This window comes from Mustela lutreola, chromosome 15 (genome assembly GCF_030435805.1).
Source record: "Mustela lutreola isolate mMusLut2 chromosome 15, mMusLut2.pri, whole genome shotgun sequence".
Taxonomy (NCBI): Eukaryota; Metazoa; Chordata; class Mammalia; order Carnivora; family Mustelidae; genus Mustela; species Mustela lutreola.
In genome coordinates this window covers 18,356,362-18,372,070 of record NC_081304.1, presented here as the reverse complement: position 1 = coordinate 18,372,070, position 15,709 = coordinate 18,356,362, and the positions used below count along the sequence as shown (strand labels likewise).

At 37.7% G+C, this 15,709-nt stretch overlaps 1 protein-coding gene across 7 annotated transcripts in view; it reads right to left on the bottom strand.

The window, feature by feature from the left end:
• Positions 1-15,709, bottom strand: part of GPATCH8 (G-patch domain containing 8) — a 114,185-nt gene that overhangs the window by 45,337 nt on the left and 53,139 nt on the right. For 4 of the 7 annotated variants that reach the window (XM_059150214.1, XM_059150215.1, XM_059150216.1 and 1 more), the window contains 2 exons: positions 7,441-7,508; positions 6,700-6,786 (listed from right to left, as the gene is read on the bottom strand). In XM_059150214.1, coding sequence (XP_059006197.1) covers positions 6,700-6,786; positions 7,441-7,508 — 155 coding nt within the window. Of the gene's footprint in view, positions 1-6,699; positions 6,787-7,440; positions 7,509-9,561; positions 9,607-15,709 lie in introns of all 7 variants that reach the window. The other 3 variants (XM_059150217.1, XM_059150219.1, XM_059150218.1) reach the window with 1 other exon arrangement.

Below are 15,709 nucleotides of genomic sequence, written 5' to 3'. Positions count from 1 at the left end.
AATGTACTCTTCAGAGTATTTTTTCTTTAAGATTTCATTTATTTACTTGAGAGAGACAGACCACAAGCAGGTTGAGGGTCAGAGGGAGAGGGAGAAGCAGACCCCCCACTGGGCAGGGAGCCCAACATGGGGATCGATCCCCAGACTCTGGGATCATGACCTGAGCCAAAGGCAGATGCTTAACCGACTGAGCCACCCAGGTGCCCCACTTTAGAATATTTCTATTTCTGACAGTATAACCAAATAAATCTGGTTCTTCCCCTTATTTCAAAGAATGTGTTTGTTCAATTCATATTTATTGAGCAATTATGTGCCAGGCATTATGTTGTAGTATTATTACCGGCAGACAAATAGTCTCTCTTCTCAATGCCATTTCTGCCCAAACAGCAGTCAGACTATAAACAAGTGAAGAAACAAAAATTTATAATTATAAATGATAAAAGACAGTGCTGCAAGAGAATAAGGCAGAGTGGAGGACTTATTTAAACTAGGTAATGAGAGAAGGTTTCAAAGCTAAGTTCTAAAGGATAAAAAAGAACCATGTGAAAGATGATGAAACACAGTATTATAATCATTCAGGGCCTAAGGACAGTGTTTAGACAGAACAAGAAGGTCTAGGTCTGAACATGAAGAACTCCAACATCTGAAGTTTAGGCCAAAAAGAAGGGACCAACGAAGGAGCAAGGAAGATAGGAACAACCTAGAGAAGTATGAAATCTTCAAAAGCAAGAGAAAAGAAAACGTTTTAAAGAAAAAAGAATGGTCAATTGTATTCAACAATGCCAAGAAACAGAATATGGAATAAGTTTTAAAAGAGCTACTGGATTTAGCAAACAGAGGTATTTTGTGGCCTTAAATAAAGTGGTTCAGTGAAAAGTGCTAAAGCCAGCCTAACGCGTTATAACAGTGCATAAAGAAAAGGGCAGGGAGAAGAGAACAGGAAAAGAAAAAAGGAACAGAAGGAAGAGGAAGATTTCACTATACTATAATTCTGAACAAAGTAAAATAAAAAGGGGCATCTATCTTGGACTCCTGGGATCAAGCCCAGAGTCAGGCTCCTCAGCAGGGAGTTGGCTTGTCCCTCACCCTCTACCTCTCTCCCTCGCTTGTGTTCTCTCTTATTCTCTCTCAAATAAATAAAATCTTTAAAACACACACACTTTAACATATAGTTGAACTCAACAAGACAGGGCAATCCCTAGATGCCTGAAGGTGAGCCTTCAGGACCCTGACGAAAGAAAGCTAGTAAGCACTCCTTGTGAAAAGTTCAGAGTCAGGAAGAGTTGTCTCCATGGAGTCCCTGGCTGGCTCAGTTGGTAGAGCTTGCGACTTCTGATCTCAGGGTTGTGAGCTCCAGCCCCATGTTGGGTGTAGAGTTTACTCCTCCCACCCCACCCCCCCAAAAAAGAGTTGTCTCCACCCTTGAAACAGAAACTAGAAAAACTGAACTATCTCATTACCTTCTGTCCATGAAGACACCAAGAAACTCACCATATATCAGTGTGTAAATGGAAAGAGTCATGTATAAGATGTTGGAACTTCAGACCCGTCATTGGTGGACGTAAAGGATTTACACCAGGAATCCTTAGTTTAGGTATTAACATTTTAAAACACCAGTCCATTAGCAGTTAAAGACCCTATATCTTAGTAAGGGCACATATGAAACTATCTCATAAGCACTCCCTCCAAAATCCAGGTTGCAAGAAATTTCCACAGAATGATGAGATGACAATCAAAACTGCAAGCCACCCAAGGAGACAAAACCACTGTGAAAAAGTCAGGAGATGCAACAAACTATAAAAACACATATCATGTACTACAGTTAATAGAAGATTTGAAAGAAATTACAAAATAAAAACATTAAAGTGTTTAAAAAGAAAAAAGGCACAAACAGCACCCCAAATCCAAAACCTAGACATTACTAAAAAACCAAAAACAAATTAGAAATAGAATAAAAGAGGTATTTCAAGAATTTAGGAAGTCAGTGAGGCTGTTTTTTTTTTTTGTTTGTTTGTTTTTAGACTTTAATTTTTTATTTTTTAAAAACATATATTTTTATCCCCAGGGGTACAGGTCTGTGAATCACCAGGTTTACACACTTCACAGCACTCACCAAATCACATACCCTCCCCAATGTCCATAATCCCACCCCCTTCTCCCAAACCCCCTCCCCCCGGCAACCCTCAGTTTGTTTTGTGAGATTAAGAGTCACTTATGGTTTGTCTCCCTCCCAATCCCATCTTGTTTCATTTATTCTTCTTCTTCTTCTACCCACAGTGAGGCTGTTTTTTAAAAAGTCAGACATCTGGGGCACCTCAGTGGCTCAATCAGTAACTGGGTCTTAAGCATTCAACTCTTGGGTTTCAGCTCAGGTCATGATCTTACAGGTTTGGGATAGAGCCCCACGTCCTCTGCACTCAGTGGAGAGTCTGCTTCAAGATTCTCGCTTTCTGCCCCCACCCCCAAACAAATATATCTTTTTAAGATTTTATTTATTTATTTGACAGAGAAAGAGAAAGAGCACAAGCAGGAGGAGAAGCTGACAGAAGAAGCAGTCTCCCCACTGAACAACCCTGGAATCATGACCTGAGCCGAAGCCAGACACCTAAAAAACTGAGCCACCCAGGCGTCTCTCAAATAAATAAATCATTAAAAAAAAAGCTAGACATGTAATAAAACATATTTACAAACGTTAATTATGGAGTATAAGTGGTTGGTATATGGGTATTAACTATATAGTTCTTTCCATTTTTCTGTATGCTCAGTTTTCATAATAAAACATCAAAGAAAGTACCGCTGAAATGAAAAACAAGTACTTATCTAAGTTAGACACAGCTAGAAGAATCTTCTATACTATCTTTTATAAGCTCTATGTTTTTTCCTTTTAAACAGATTATTTATGGTATGATTGTTGTTACTGTATGGTATGGCATGGTATATATGGTCAAATACATAAGGGTCTGCCTTCTAATTCCTAGGTGTTTCATAAATTTTTTGTTATTACAATGCTGAAATTTTTGTAATGTCCATTTTCTCTTTGTTGATATATAGATATCTAATTTTAGTTTATGATTTTGAAACTAGCATCCAGCTAAACTTATTAATTTATATAATTTATCTGTAAATTCTTTCAGATATCTGTGTAAGTAATCACACCTGCAAACAAAAACAGTTGTCTCTTCCTTTCATCTCTTATATATTTGTTTGTTTGTTTCTGCCTATCTATCTTACTGTGTTGCTTAGGACCTCCAACACAACACTGAACAGAAACAATGAGAGCAGTCATCCTTGCTATTTCCACATCCCAAAAGGAGAGTCCTCAACTTTTTTATATTATTTTACTTTTTTAATTTTTTGTTTATTTGACAGACAGAGATCACAAGTAGACAGAGAGGCAGGCAGAGAGAGAGAGAGGGAAGCAGGCTCCCTGCTGAGCAGAGAGCCCGATGCGGGACTCGATCCCAGGACCCTGAGATCATGACCTGAGCCGAAGGCAGCGGCTTAACCCACTGAACCACCCAGGCGCCCCAGAGTCCTCAACTTTTAAACATTGTATTTTGTAGGCTTTCTATCAGAAGATTCTTTATCAATATAGACAAGAATTTCATCATGCATGAATGGAGAACTTTATATATGCTTTTTTGACATTTATTGAGATAGTCAAATAGAATTTTCCTTTATTTTTTTTTTTTTTTAAGATTTTATTCATTTATTAGATAGGAGAGTGAGAGAGAGCATGAGAGGGGAGAAGGTCAGAGGGAGAGGCAGACTCCCCATGGAGCTGGGAGCCCAATGCAGGACTCAATCCCAGAACTCTGGGATCATGACCTGAGCCGAAGGCAGTCACCCAACCAACTGAGCCATCCAGGTACCCCTAGTTTTTTTCCTTTAATCTCTTAATGTGGTTCACTATATGCATTTATAACATTAAATCAATCTTACATTCTTTGCATAACATGGTCATGATATATCCTGAATTGGTTCTGGTATTTGCTAGTGGTTTAAGATTTGCATCTGTGTTTTAAACCAGAGTGTCATTAAGTATCCTTCTTGTCAGTATTTAGAATCAAGGTGGTACTATCTCTCATGAAATGAGCTGGGAGTTTTTCTTTTCAATTCTCTGGAAGATTAGACGTTGCTGGTTAAGACTGAACTTATTGGCACGCCTGGGTGGCTCAGTGGGTTAAGCCTCTGCCTTCAGCTCAAGTCATAATCTCAGGGTCCTGGGATCAAGCCCCGCATTGGGTTCCCTGCTCAACGGGGAACCTGCTTCCTCCTCTCTCTCTGTCTGCCTCTCTGCCTACTTGTGATCTCTTTCTCTCTGTGTCAAATAAATAAATAAAATCTTAAAAAAAAAAAAAGACTGAAGTTATTTATTTTATGAATTTTGACAGAACTCACTAGTGAAGTTATTTGGGCTTTATGGAAAGACTTTTTACCATAGATTCAATTTATATAGTAGTTTTCTCTTTTTAAAGTATACTCTAGCAAGTTCAATTTCTTAGGAATTTGTCCATTTAAACCTAATTTTTGTATTTGGCGGCATGAGGTTAATCGGAAGATTTTTATTTTTTAGTGCTGCCTACTATACCTACAATGTTATCTTCTCACTACTGACACTAGTTTTCTAAGTTCTTTTCTTCCTTAATATCACCAGAAGTACCTAACTTTTGGCTTTGTTTTTTGTTTCATTTCTGTTAACCTTAATTATCTTTTATTACTTCTTTTCTTTTGCATTCTTTGATTTACTTTGCTATTCTTTTCCTAACTTCCTGAGAGAAATGTTTACTTCATTTTCTTTCTCTAAATAGCATTCAAGGCTATATATTTGCTAACACATATGATACTGCTTTAGGTTATCCTACAAGTTTTGATACATAGTATTTGTATCTTTCAGTCCAAAATATTTTCCAATTAGCATTGTGATTTCTTCTTTCACTTACTGGAAACTAAAATAATTTTCTCATAATTTACAGGGGATTTTTCTATCTTTAATTTAAAAAACTGACTGCTGGGGTGCCTGGGTGGCCGAGTCGTTAAGAGTCTGAACCTCAAGTCATGATCCCAGGGTCCTGGGATTGAGCCCCGCATCTGGCTCCCTGCTCAACCAGAAGCCTATTTCTCCCTCTCTCGTTTCCCATGCTTGTGTTCCCTCTCTCGAGGTCTCTCTGTCAAATAAACAAATAATATATTTAAAAATAAATAAATTTTTAAAAACTGCTTTGTGGCTTGATTTCAGTTCTTTGAGATTTGCTGATACTTTATGACATGGGTTATTATGGTAGAAAATTTTGTTTAAATTAATGTTCCACATATTTTCAAAATTTCTGATTTTCAGGCACCTGGGTGGCTCAACTGGTTAAGTAAGCAACTGCCTCTGGCTCAGATCATGATCCTGGCGCCCCAGAACTGAGTCCCACATTGGGCTCCCAGCTCAGGGGGGAGTCTGCTTCTCCCTCTGACCCTCTCCCCTCTCGTGCTCTCTCTCACTCTTTCTCAAATAAATAAGTAAAATCTTAAAAAAAAAAAGTTTTCTGATTTTCAATGTGATTGGGTTCACAATTCTATATAATCAGCAGGTGAAATCTGTTAATGTGTTAGTCAAATCTTCCAAAAGTCTTTGCTGAATGTCTCTTCCATTTTTTAAATCAATTACTGAAAGACATATATTAAAATCTCCCACTAATGTGATAGATGTAACATTTCTCCATATAGTTCTGTCAGTTTTTATATTAGTTATTTTTTTACAGTAGAACAGATTTTTAAAAATAAATCCCTCTTCCATCTTCCCACTTTAAGGTTCATGATGAAAATCAGTTTCTACATGATAATCTTAACTAAGCCTATTTGATACCTTCAAATTTACCTATTTTATAGTAGAGACTGGGCCTAGTACATCTTGAAAGGCATGTTCCTGGTCAGTCTATTTGAAAGCTAACTTATAACATGGTCTAAAACTACAATTTAAACTAATCCCTTAAAAAGGAAAATAGTGATGTTCTCTCTCTATTTTTTTTTTTTTTTTAAGATTTTGTTTGTTTATCTGATAGAGATCACAAGTAGGCAGAGAGGCAGCCAGAGAGAGAGAGAGGAGGAAGCAGGCTCCCTGCGGAGCAGAGAGCGGGACGAGGGCTTGATCCCAGAACCCTGGGATCATGACCGGAGCCGAAGGCAGAGGCTTTAATCCACTGAGCCACCCAGGCGCCCCTCTCTCTCTATTTTTCTTAAAAAGAGAGAGAGAGCAAAGAGGAAAGGGAGAGGAAGAAAATTTTGAGGAAGCTCCATGCCCAATGCAGAGCCCAACATAGGGCTCAATCTTATGATCTGAGCCAAAATCAAGAGTTGGCTGCTTAACTGAGTCACCGAGGTGCCCCTCAGTTTGTTACTCTTAAAATACCCCACCCACTGAAAACAAAAGCCCTGTCAATAGGTTCAGGTTCCCAAAGGACTCTTAAATAACAATTTTTATTGCTACTACTCCTTACTATGTACAGGCACTGTGTTTCCAAAGACGAATGCGATCATTCCAACAGACTTATGAAGCATTAGCTCTCCAGTTTTTACAACAGCAATACAGGAAACTAACAAAAACCTGAGGCCTACTAATAATCATCACTGAAGGTTAAACAAATCCTGTCATAAATAGAGTATCACTTTCTGTGTGAGCACCCAACACCAAAGAATGGCTTCATTCAGTACCTTGTACTTCTGTCTTAATTCTTCTGTGTCTTCTTTCTCTACTTCTAGGACACGGCGCCGTTCGGTAGCATCTTCAGCATAATCGAGCTTAACAAAAATAAATATAATTAGTCATAATTCCTAAAGTACCCCAACTAGCTATTAAAAAATTATTTACACAACTACAGTATTACATGAAATTAAAAACTTTGTATTATACTCAGCTACCTCTTACTTCATTCTCACCCCACAGAGAAAAATGTGTGCAAAATAGCTAATTAATCCTATCATGGTGGTAGTTCCGAACAGGCACATTTTTTTTTTATTGATAACAGACTTTACTTCAATGTTCAATGCCGAAGAATTAGGAGTAAATAAAGAAAATATTTTAGGCAATGAAAAGAAGGTATCACAGCTGACAGCTGTACACAGGTGCAAGGCTTCTACCACAGCAAATATTTTCAGAGTTGAACAACAATGCCTAATGAAATAAGCACCAGGATCTGGGTTTTAAGTCTGATCTTGCCTTGTGGCATACCCCTGGGCAAAACATTCAACTTCCTTAGGGGCATTGTCTGTCACCTACCTGCCTCAAAGCCAGCACTAAATGAGAATGTAAAATATATTTTTTAATTTCCTAAGAAAAATATTAAAACTATATTCTATCTGATAAGTGTATTTTTGTACTGGCATCTGAATTTGAATTAATACCAATTTTAAGTACACCGTTTAAAAAAAAATTAGCTAACAAGATCAATTTACCTCCATTTCCATGCGACCCATGCCCATGACATCATACTTGACAACAATCGGAATGGGATCTGTTCTCCCTGTAACAGGAACACATAATCAAGGTAAGAGGCAAAGCTAAGCCAACAGTTCACTTTATACATTGGGTTTGGGTGGTTAGAGATCTTGCCTTGGAGTGCAGAGACCAGAAAGCTACAGTGAACCAAACACAAGCCATTCTCACAGCTTACAACCAAACCTACCTCTCCCAGTTTAAGCCCAACTAACCACCTTAGCTAACATTCCAGTTGGGGAAAATTCCAGATTACTATGACAAAATTAAATAAGCAATGCAAAGCACTTCTAAGCAATGGCACCAGGAGATTTAAAATCAAAAACTTTAGAAACTGCTTTTTAAAATGATCCCCAAATAACTTTCCATCAAGAATCACTCTTACTGTTCACGGACACCCTCCCATACACACTTTTAAAACTAGTAATAAATCTCAACTGATATGGTTAAATTTTAAAAAATGCACGGTTTCAAACATGATACAGGAAAACTCTGTAATTGCAATTCAGCATGTCTAATTTTTTTTGTTTTCAAAATTAACTGCGGCTGTGACAACATTTAAATTAAAAGCAATGGTTAGTTGCCCTTAGGAACAAAAACTCATTTTACTTTTAAAACTGGTGCTCTGAGGTCTCATTTTCCAGAGCAGATTTAACACTGGCTACGGCAATCAGTAAGCTGTGAAAAGGACTAGTTGCGAAGAAAATTGACTTTAAACTAATCAATCTATGCTGGAGATTTTTAAAAATGTATATTTAATCCACTCATAACCAGCCAAACAAAGCAAAATGGGGCAGACAAGCACTTTACTACCACAGCTGTTTTACATCACAACTTGCGCTGTTTATTGTGATGTAAGCCCACTGAAAAGAGGACTGACTTACCTTATCCGTTGTACACCTTTAGTGAAAAAACACAATGTTTACTTCCCTCATCATTTCACTCAGGCTGGTGTAAACAATTGTTTTTTTTAAGGGTTTTTTTTTTTGTGTGTGTGTTTTTGTTGTTGTTGTTATACACACATATGTATTATACCTTTGGGCTAAAAAGTTGAGTTTTATCAGGCTAAATCTTAGGTATTACCAAAACCAATTAAAAATAAATAAATGTCATATTCATGACTAGGCTTGGTCCTGGAGAAAAAAGAAAAAACTGTTTTCAAAGTGATTGGCAACCACTTATATCCAGTTGCTCCATATGTGTTTAATTTTTGTCTTTAAAACATAATGAAAAACAAATTCGGAAGTTTACTTATCACCAATATCCCATTACAGTTTTCAAACAATAAATAAGGAGATAATTAAGAATAATTATCACAGTGGAAGTTTAAGTTAATAAAGATCTTTTCATGCCAGGAAAAAAAAAAGGAAAAAAGTTCTAAAATACAGCCTTCTTTTAGAAACTATCAAAGACTGCCAGTTAAACAAAATGAAGATGCATACTACCTTATGCCCAATGGTATAATAAATAAGCAGTGACTGCAATCTTTAGCAAAAGGACCAAATTAAAGACAGGTTATAAAAATGACTTCCTAGGTGTAATATCACTTTCATAACGTCTCAATCAGGGATTTACTGGTAAAATACACAAATGTTCCAATGAAAGAATTGAAAAGAAATGTCAAAGGAATTTACTTTTTTTGGCTTTGGTTTCTTTTTGGTCTGTCAGAATTTGTTTTGCAAGAATCAACGTTTTGGTATAAATTCATTACCTCTGTAAACCCCTGTTCATAAACTCTGCATTAGTACTTTTGCCTTCTAAGGCAGTCAAAGTTTGTTTTAATTTATTTATAAATTGCAGTAGCAAGTGCTAGTGCCCATTACATTGTGGGAAAATCAAGTTTTTGACAGTATTAGAATTTAATGTTTTAACTGATTTTTTTGGCAGTTCTAACACAAACAGATACAACCCTTCTTAACAGTACCCTTTAATGAACAAGGATCAGACAAGTTGCATAAGGAAAGGAAAGGAAAATGAAAAAGACCAAGCAGAAGGATGAAGGCTACAACAGAGAAAGTAAGCCTAACATATTGGTGCACTGATGACAAAAGGAGTAATTCAGTCTGAAAATAAAAAATTACCACTGCTAAGTTTACCATCACCACAACAAGTCCAGGATCATAATGCTGTAAAAAAGAAACACCATTTGTTAGGCAGAAACCATTAGGGTAGGAAACAGGCCTTCTAGCAGGCAGATGGGAAGGGGTAAAGTAACAACTGGTTTGTCCCTCCCCCAATTTCAGCTGAAGAAGAGGAAGGACACTTAGTGCTAGATCAGTTGTTTTCACACTGGTTGGCCCAGGATGTGGGATTTTTGCACTGCTACTTGAGAACATGTACAACCTCCTCTTTAACAATTAGGTGGGGGGGGGGGGCTTGAAAGCAAGAGAACTAGCTCTAGCTTCCAATTTCTAATTTAACTATTCATTCTGGTAAATCAGTATTCAGGGCCCCAAATGGGACTTCTCCTTAAAGAAATAACATCAAAGACAGATCAACTGGACAGTGATCATTTCCTTCACTAAAAGAACTCTAAGAGGATTTGTGGATTGGGAAGGGAGTCATCAAGACAATTTCTAAAAAAATATATAAGTAAAAGGTCTGGAAAATAACCTTTAACACTAAGTGCTTAGAAAACTAATGTATATTTGAGTTCTGTTGTGAACTCAAACTGTTATGAATGAATAAAACCCCTGAAGTAGCTTTCCTTTGTTTCCTTTTAATGAAGTCTTCCAGGGCTTGCCAACATCTTTCTTTCTGCATACAACAAAGCCAAGCTTTGAAGGAGACCCGGAACTCCAGAGAAAGTGGCATCAAAATGGCTGTCCCACTTATAATTAGTCCACTCAGAGGTAACTCATCACAGAAAATAAAGAGTCTGGCTTTAAAAATAATCTGAAGGTACTATAATAACATTTTGGTGACAGAGGGGGAACTATACTTATTGCGGTAAGCACCGAGTACTGTACAGAACTGCTGAATCATGTTGTTCCCCTAAAAGTAGTATATAACACTGTATGCTAATCATACTTCAATTTAAAATATATATATATATTATATTATATATAAAACATATAGGGGTGCCTGGCTGGCTTAGTTGGCGGAGCACACAACTCTTGATCTCTGGGTTGTGAATTCAAGCCCAACCCTGGGCACAGAGCTTACTTATAAAATATATATATGATGACAACAACAACAACAACAACAAAACCCAAACAAAAAACAATCTGAAGATGACATTATTGTCTGGGCCAAGCAGTAATTTCTTTCCATTATTAAAGAGGTTCCAGACAAAGAAAAAAATCCTAGTGGGAAAAGACAGAGAACAATATGTAATACAGAAAGAGACTGCAGGTTAAAAACAAAAACCTCTCAAGTTACTCATTTGTGATTAATGATAAATCCTATCATAAAGAACACCACTGCGGAAAACCTGAATAACAATTTACAGTAATCACTTTTCAAAAAGTAGATAGGAACCAAATGTTTGCTAGTATGATATTCTCTAGAAAACTCAACTTTTTTTTGAAAAATAAATTGAACTGGGGTGCCTGGCTGGCTCAGTTGGTAGAGCATGTGACTCCTGATCTCAAGGTGGTAAGTTTGAGCCCCATGTTGGGTACAGAAGTTATTTAAAAATAAAATCTTTTAAAAAATAAAAATTAAGGGACGCCTGGGTGGCTCAGTTGGTTAAGCCGCTGCCTTCGGCTCAGGTCATGATCCCGGGCTCCTGGGATCGAGTCCCCGCATCAGGCTCCTTGGTCGGCAGGGAGATTGCTTCTCTCTCTGCGTCTGCCTGCCTCTCTGCCTGCTTGTGTGTTCTCTCTCTCTCTCTCTCTCTCTCTGGCAAATAAATAAAAATCTTTAAAAAAATTAAAATTAAAACTAAAAAAATAAAGGGGTGCCTGTTAAAAGAAAGAAAGAAAGAAAGAAAGAAAGAAAGAGTGCCTGGGTGGCTCAGCAGGCTAAGCACCAGCCTCTTGATCCCAATTCAGGTCCTGACCTCAGGGTCATGAGTTCAAGTTGGCCTCCATGCTGGGTGTGCAGCCTACTTAAAAAAGTTAAAAATTAGGGACGCCTGGATGGCTCAGTTAGTTAAGCTTCTGGGTCATGATCCTAGGGTCCTGGGATCGAGCCCCATGTCCAGCTCTCTGCTCAGTGGGAAGCCTGCTTCTCCCTTTCCTTCTGCCTGCTGCTTTGCCTGCTTGTGCTGTCTCTATCAAATAAATAAATAAATAAAATCTTTTAAAAAAATTAAAAATTTAAAAAAATTTTAAAGGGCCACCTGGGTGGCTTAGTGGGTTGGGTGGGTCATGAGCCCCACATTAGGCTCCCTGCCCAGTGGGAAGTCTGCTTCTCTGTTCCTCTCCCTGCTTGTACTCTCTCACTTGCTCTCCCTTTCCAAAAATTAAATTAAATTAAAAATTTAAAAATAAAAACACACAAAAGCCAATTAAAAATAATAAAATAAAATAAAATGAACTAAATCCAGGTTCCCTAATTGTTTCCTTTAAAGGAGGAAAATATTTCTTAAAATCCATAAAATTAAGAACATTTTGTTGTTTATTTCACTCCAAAAGACACAACTTCCAAGAGAACAGTACACACTTTCCTTAGAAGAAATTGTCCTCCTCAGCCAAAGATTAATAAATACTAGGACTGTGATCTAGACAACTGGAGGAGGGGAGGAAAAAAAAAAGAAAACACACCAGACCTAGAACAGGCCAATACTGATGTATTCATGTGATGGAAAAACAAAACAAAACAAAACACTGGTGTTCTTATTTTCTAAATCAAAACCTTAAATATATATACAAATATTGAATCATTATGTACTATACCTGAAACTAATACTCTGTATGACAATTATAACTCAGCAAAAAAATTACAGTAAATTTTTTACTGCAGTAATTTAAATATTTATTTTATTTGAGAGAGAGAGAGTGAATGAGCATGAGCGGGAAAGGGGGTGGGTGTGGGGACAGGCAGGATTAGAGGGATAAGGAGGCTCCCCACTTAGCAGGGAGCCCGACGCTGGGCTCCATTGGAGGACCCCTGGTTCATAACCTGAACTAAAGGCAGATGTTTAACCAACTGAGCCACCCAGGTGACCACCCCACCAAAATATTTTTCTAAAGAGAAGGAAAAAACTTCACATGTTTCATTAACCAACCCAAATTGTACTTGGTATATTTTAAAAGGTAGTTTTACTTCTACTTATACGACAAAAGTAAGACATGTTTGTATATAAATATGCATCTCTTGGGGCGCCTGGGTGGCTCAGTGGGTTAAAGCCTCTGCCTTAGGCTCAGGTCATGATCCCGGGGTCCTGGGATCGAGGCCTGCATCGGGCTCTCTGCTCGGTGGACAGCCTGCTGCCTCCTCTCTCTCTCCCTGCCTCTCTGCCTACTTGTGATCTCTGTCAAATAAATAAATAAAATCTTAAAAAAAAAAAAAAAATGCAGGGGCGCCTGAGTGGCTCAGGGGGTTAAGCCTCTGCCTTCGGCTCGGGTCATGATCTCAGAGTCCTGGGATGGAGCCCCACATTGGGCTCTCTGCTCGGTGGGGAGCCTGCTTCCGCCCCCCCCCCCCCCGCCGCCTGCCTCTCTGCTTATTGTGATCTCTCTCTATCAAATAAAGAAACAAAATCTTTTTAAAAAAAAAAATGCATCTCTTGCAAATATGTGAAGCTACTACTATGACTTATCATAACTGAAGAGAAAATAAGGCCAAATATAAAAATTCACTGACTATAGCCACCTTGTTTCTGAGAAAATCCCCATGAATCGGTTTTGATTTGAAAATAGAAATGGACTAATCTAAGAAACTGGCCCAAAAAATTGGACTGAAGAGAATACTTTTTCGAGAAACACTATTTTTAGAGACAAACTCCAGGAACAGAATAACTGAGAAGGAAATATTTTTAAAAAACCATAATTTGGTAATCAGCGACACTTCAAAAGCATATGATTTCCCCACAGAAGCAGATTAGAAATGAAGCTTCCAAAATAATTAAAAGACTGGTTGGACAGTCAATAGATATATAAGAACACCTCAATTTCTTTCTGCTGTCTTTCCCCTTACTAAGATTGAGTCAAGAAATATTCATTACAAATATTTACTGAACTGCTACTACATTGTTGGAAGGCACTGGGCATATGGCAGTGATCAACACAAAGTTCTAAACCCCCATTAATTACCAATAATTAAACAAAATAATCTTACCTACTTAAATTTCTGGCATGGGGGTGGGGCAAAACATTTATAGAGCCAGTGCATATACCTGAGAATACTTAAAAATATCTGATGTTCTCTTACGGTGTCGAAAATAGTTTTAAAAGACTGATCATAATAAAGCAGAAATAGATATAAAAGCCATCAAAGTCCCAATATCCACTTCAAAAAGTGGCCACTAAACTAATTAAGTCCAAGAGCCTGTCCTGGCATCTTTAAATCTGTTTCTTACTTTTAGAAACTCAAATACATGTACGAAATATTCTCTGATTTGCAAAACTATTCAAAATAGGACTCTTAGTAGCCTACATTAATGCATCGAATATAATTTCATTTATTGAAACAGTGATTACACACAACTCGCACAAACAGAGTGAAAAATGGTACATCTATTTCCAAGCCAAAGTGTCACTTTGGAAAATTTCTCCTGAAAATAAGTCTTCAGTACCATGAAAACAATGATTACTTTCAGCATCATTTAAGTACTTTTTCTTAGTAACTATAATATGATAAATGCTACCTCCCTGAAACACTAACTAGAAACATCAAGAACATTAACTATTCCCAACAGAGATTCTAAGGGTTGTTTTTTTTTTTTTTTTTTAAGATTTTATTCCCTTATTTGAGAGAGAATGAGAGAGAGAGAAATCAGGAGCAGGGGGAAAGGGAGAAGCAGGCTCCCCTTTGAGTAGGGGGCCAGACAAGTGGCTCGATCCCAGGACGCCGCTCATGATCTGAGCCGAAGCCATATGGTTAACTGACTAAGCCACTCAGGCACCACCACCGCCCCCACGCCCTGAGATCCTACGGTTTCAAAAAAAAAAAAAGAAAAGAAAAAAAAGACTTCCTACTCAACAGAATTCAAATTCTCCAGTACAGAACTAACTACATTCTTGCCATAGCCAGTTTAGTGATCTATACAACAACCTATATAATTTGATTTTCAAATACAAATGTTTTCTAAGGGCACAGAAATTTGACTATGACCTAAAGAATTCCCATCCTCCATCTTACCAGGTATCAGATCTGGCTTCCTAAGATAAAAAATAGTTCAATTTTAATCACATAGCCTAATATTACTGAACAAGGACAGAGAAAAGGCAAAAAAGCATTACCAATGAATATGTTATGGAATCAGAATGTTAAATCTGAAAAGGATTCAGGGAATTCAAGGGATGATATGAGATACTCAAGCCCTTAGAAGAGAATAATAAAGGGAGTGCATGAGGTGCTTTTAATTAAAAAGTAAATAAATAAATTACCTAAAGAAATATACTTTTACTCCAAGTAAGATTGTTTTAGCTAAAATTATACCAACTCATTGAAGGCTATCTCATATACTAACCATAATATAAAGATCAATTTATTTTTTAAATGGGAAAACCAATTTAATAAATACAATTTTGGGGGGCACCTGGGTGCTTCAGTCAGTTTAGCATCGGACTCCTGATTTCGGCTCAGGCTGTGATCTCAGGGTCGTGAGATCAAGCCCCACATCAGGCTCCATGTTAGGCAGGATCCTGCTTGGGGTTCTCTCTCTCCATGTGCCCCCTCACCTCCCCTGCCGAGCAGGTACACATATTCTCTCTCTCTGAAAACAAAACCAAACCAAACCATGCATACATACAATTTCAGGTTAAAATAACAAAACAAAAACAAAAACAAAACAAAAAAACATGGGGCTCAATGGGTACGAGAAAAAGAGTATTAGGTCCTTAGTTTTAAAAAAATGTTGGGGGGCGCCTGGGTGGCTCAGTGGGTTAAAGCCTCTGCCTTCGGCTCAGGTCATGATCCCAGGGTCCTGAGATTGAGCCCCACATCAGGCTCTCTGCTCAGCAGGGAGCCTGCTTCCTCCTCCCTCTCTCTCTGCCTGCCTCTCTGCCTACTTGTGATCTCTATCTGTCAAATAAAATCTTTAAAAAATTAAAAATTAAAAAAAATGTTGGGTATCACTTCTGTGCACTGAGTTTCACTTATGCTTGTATCCCGAGTAAT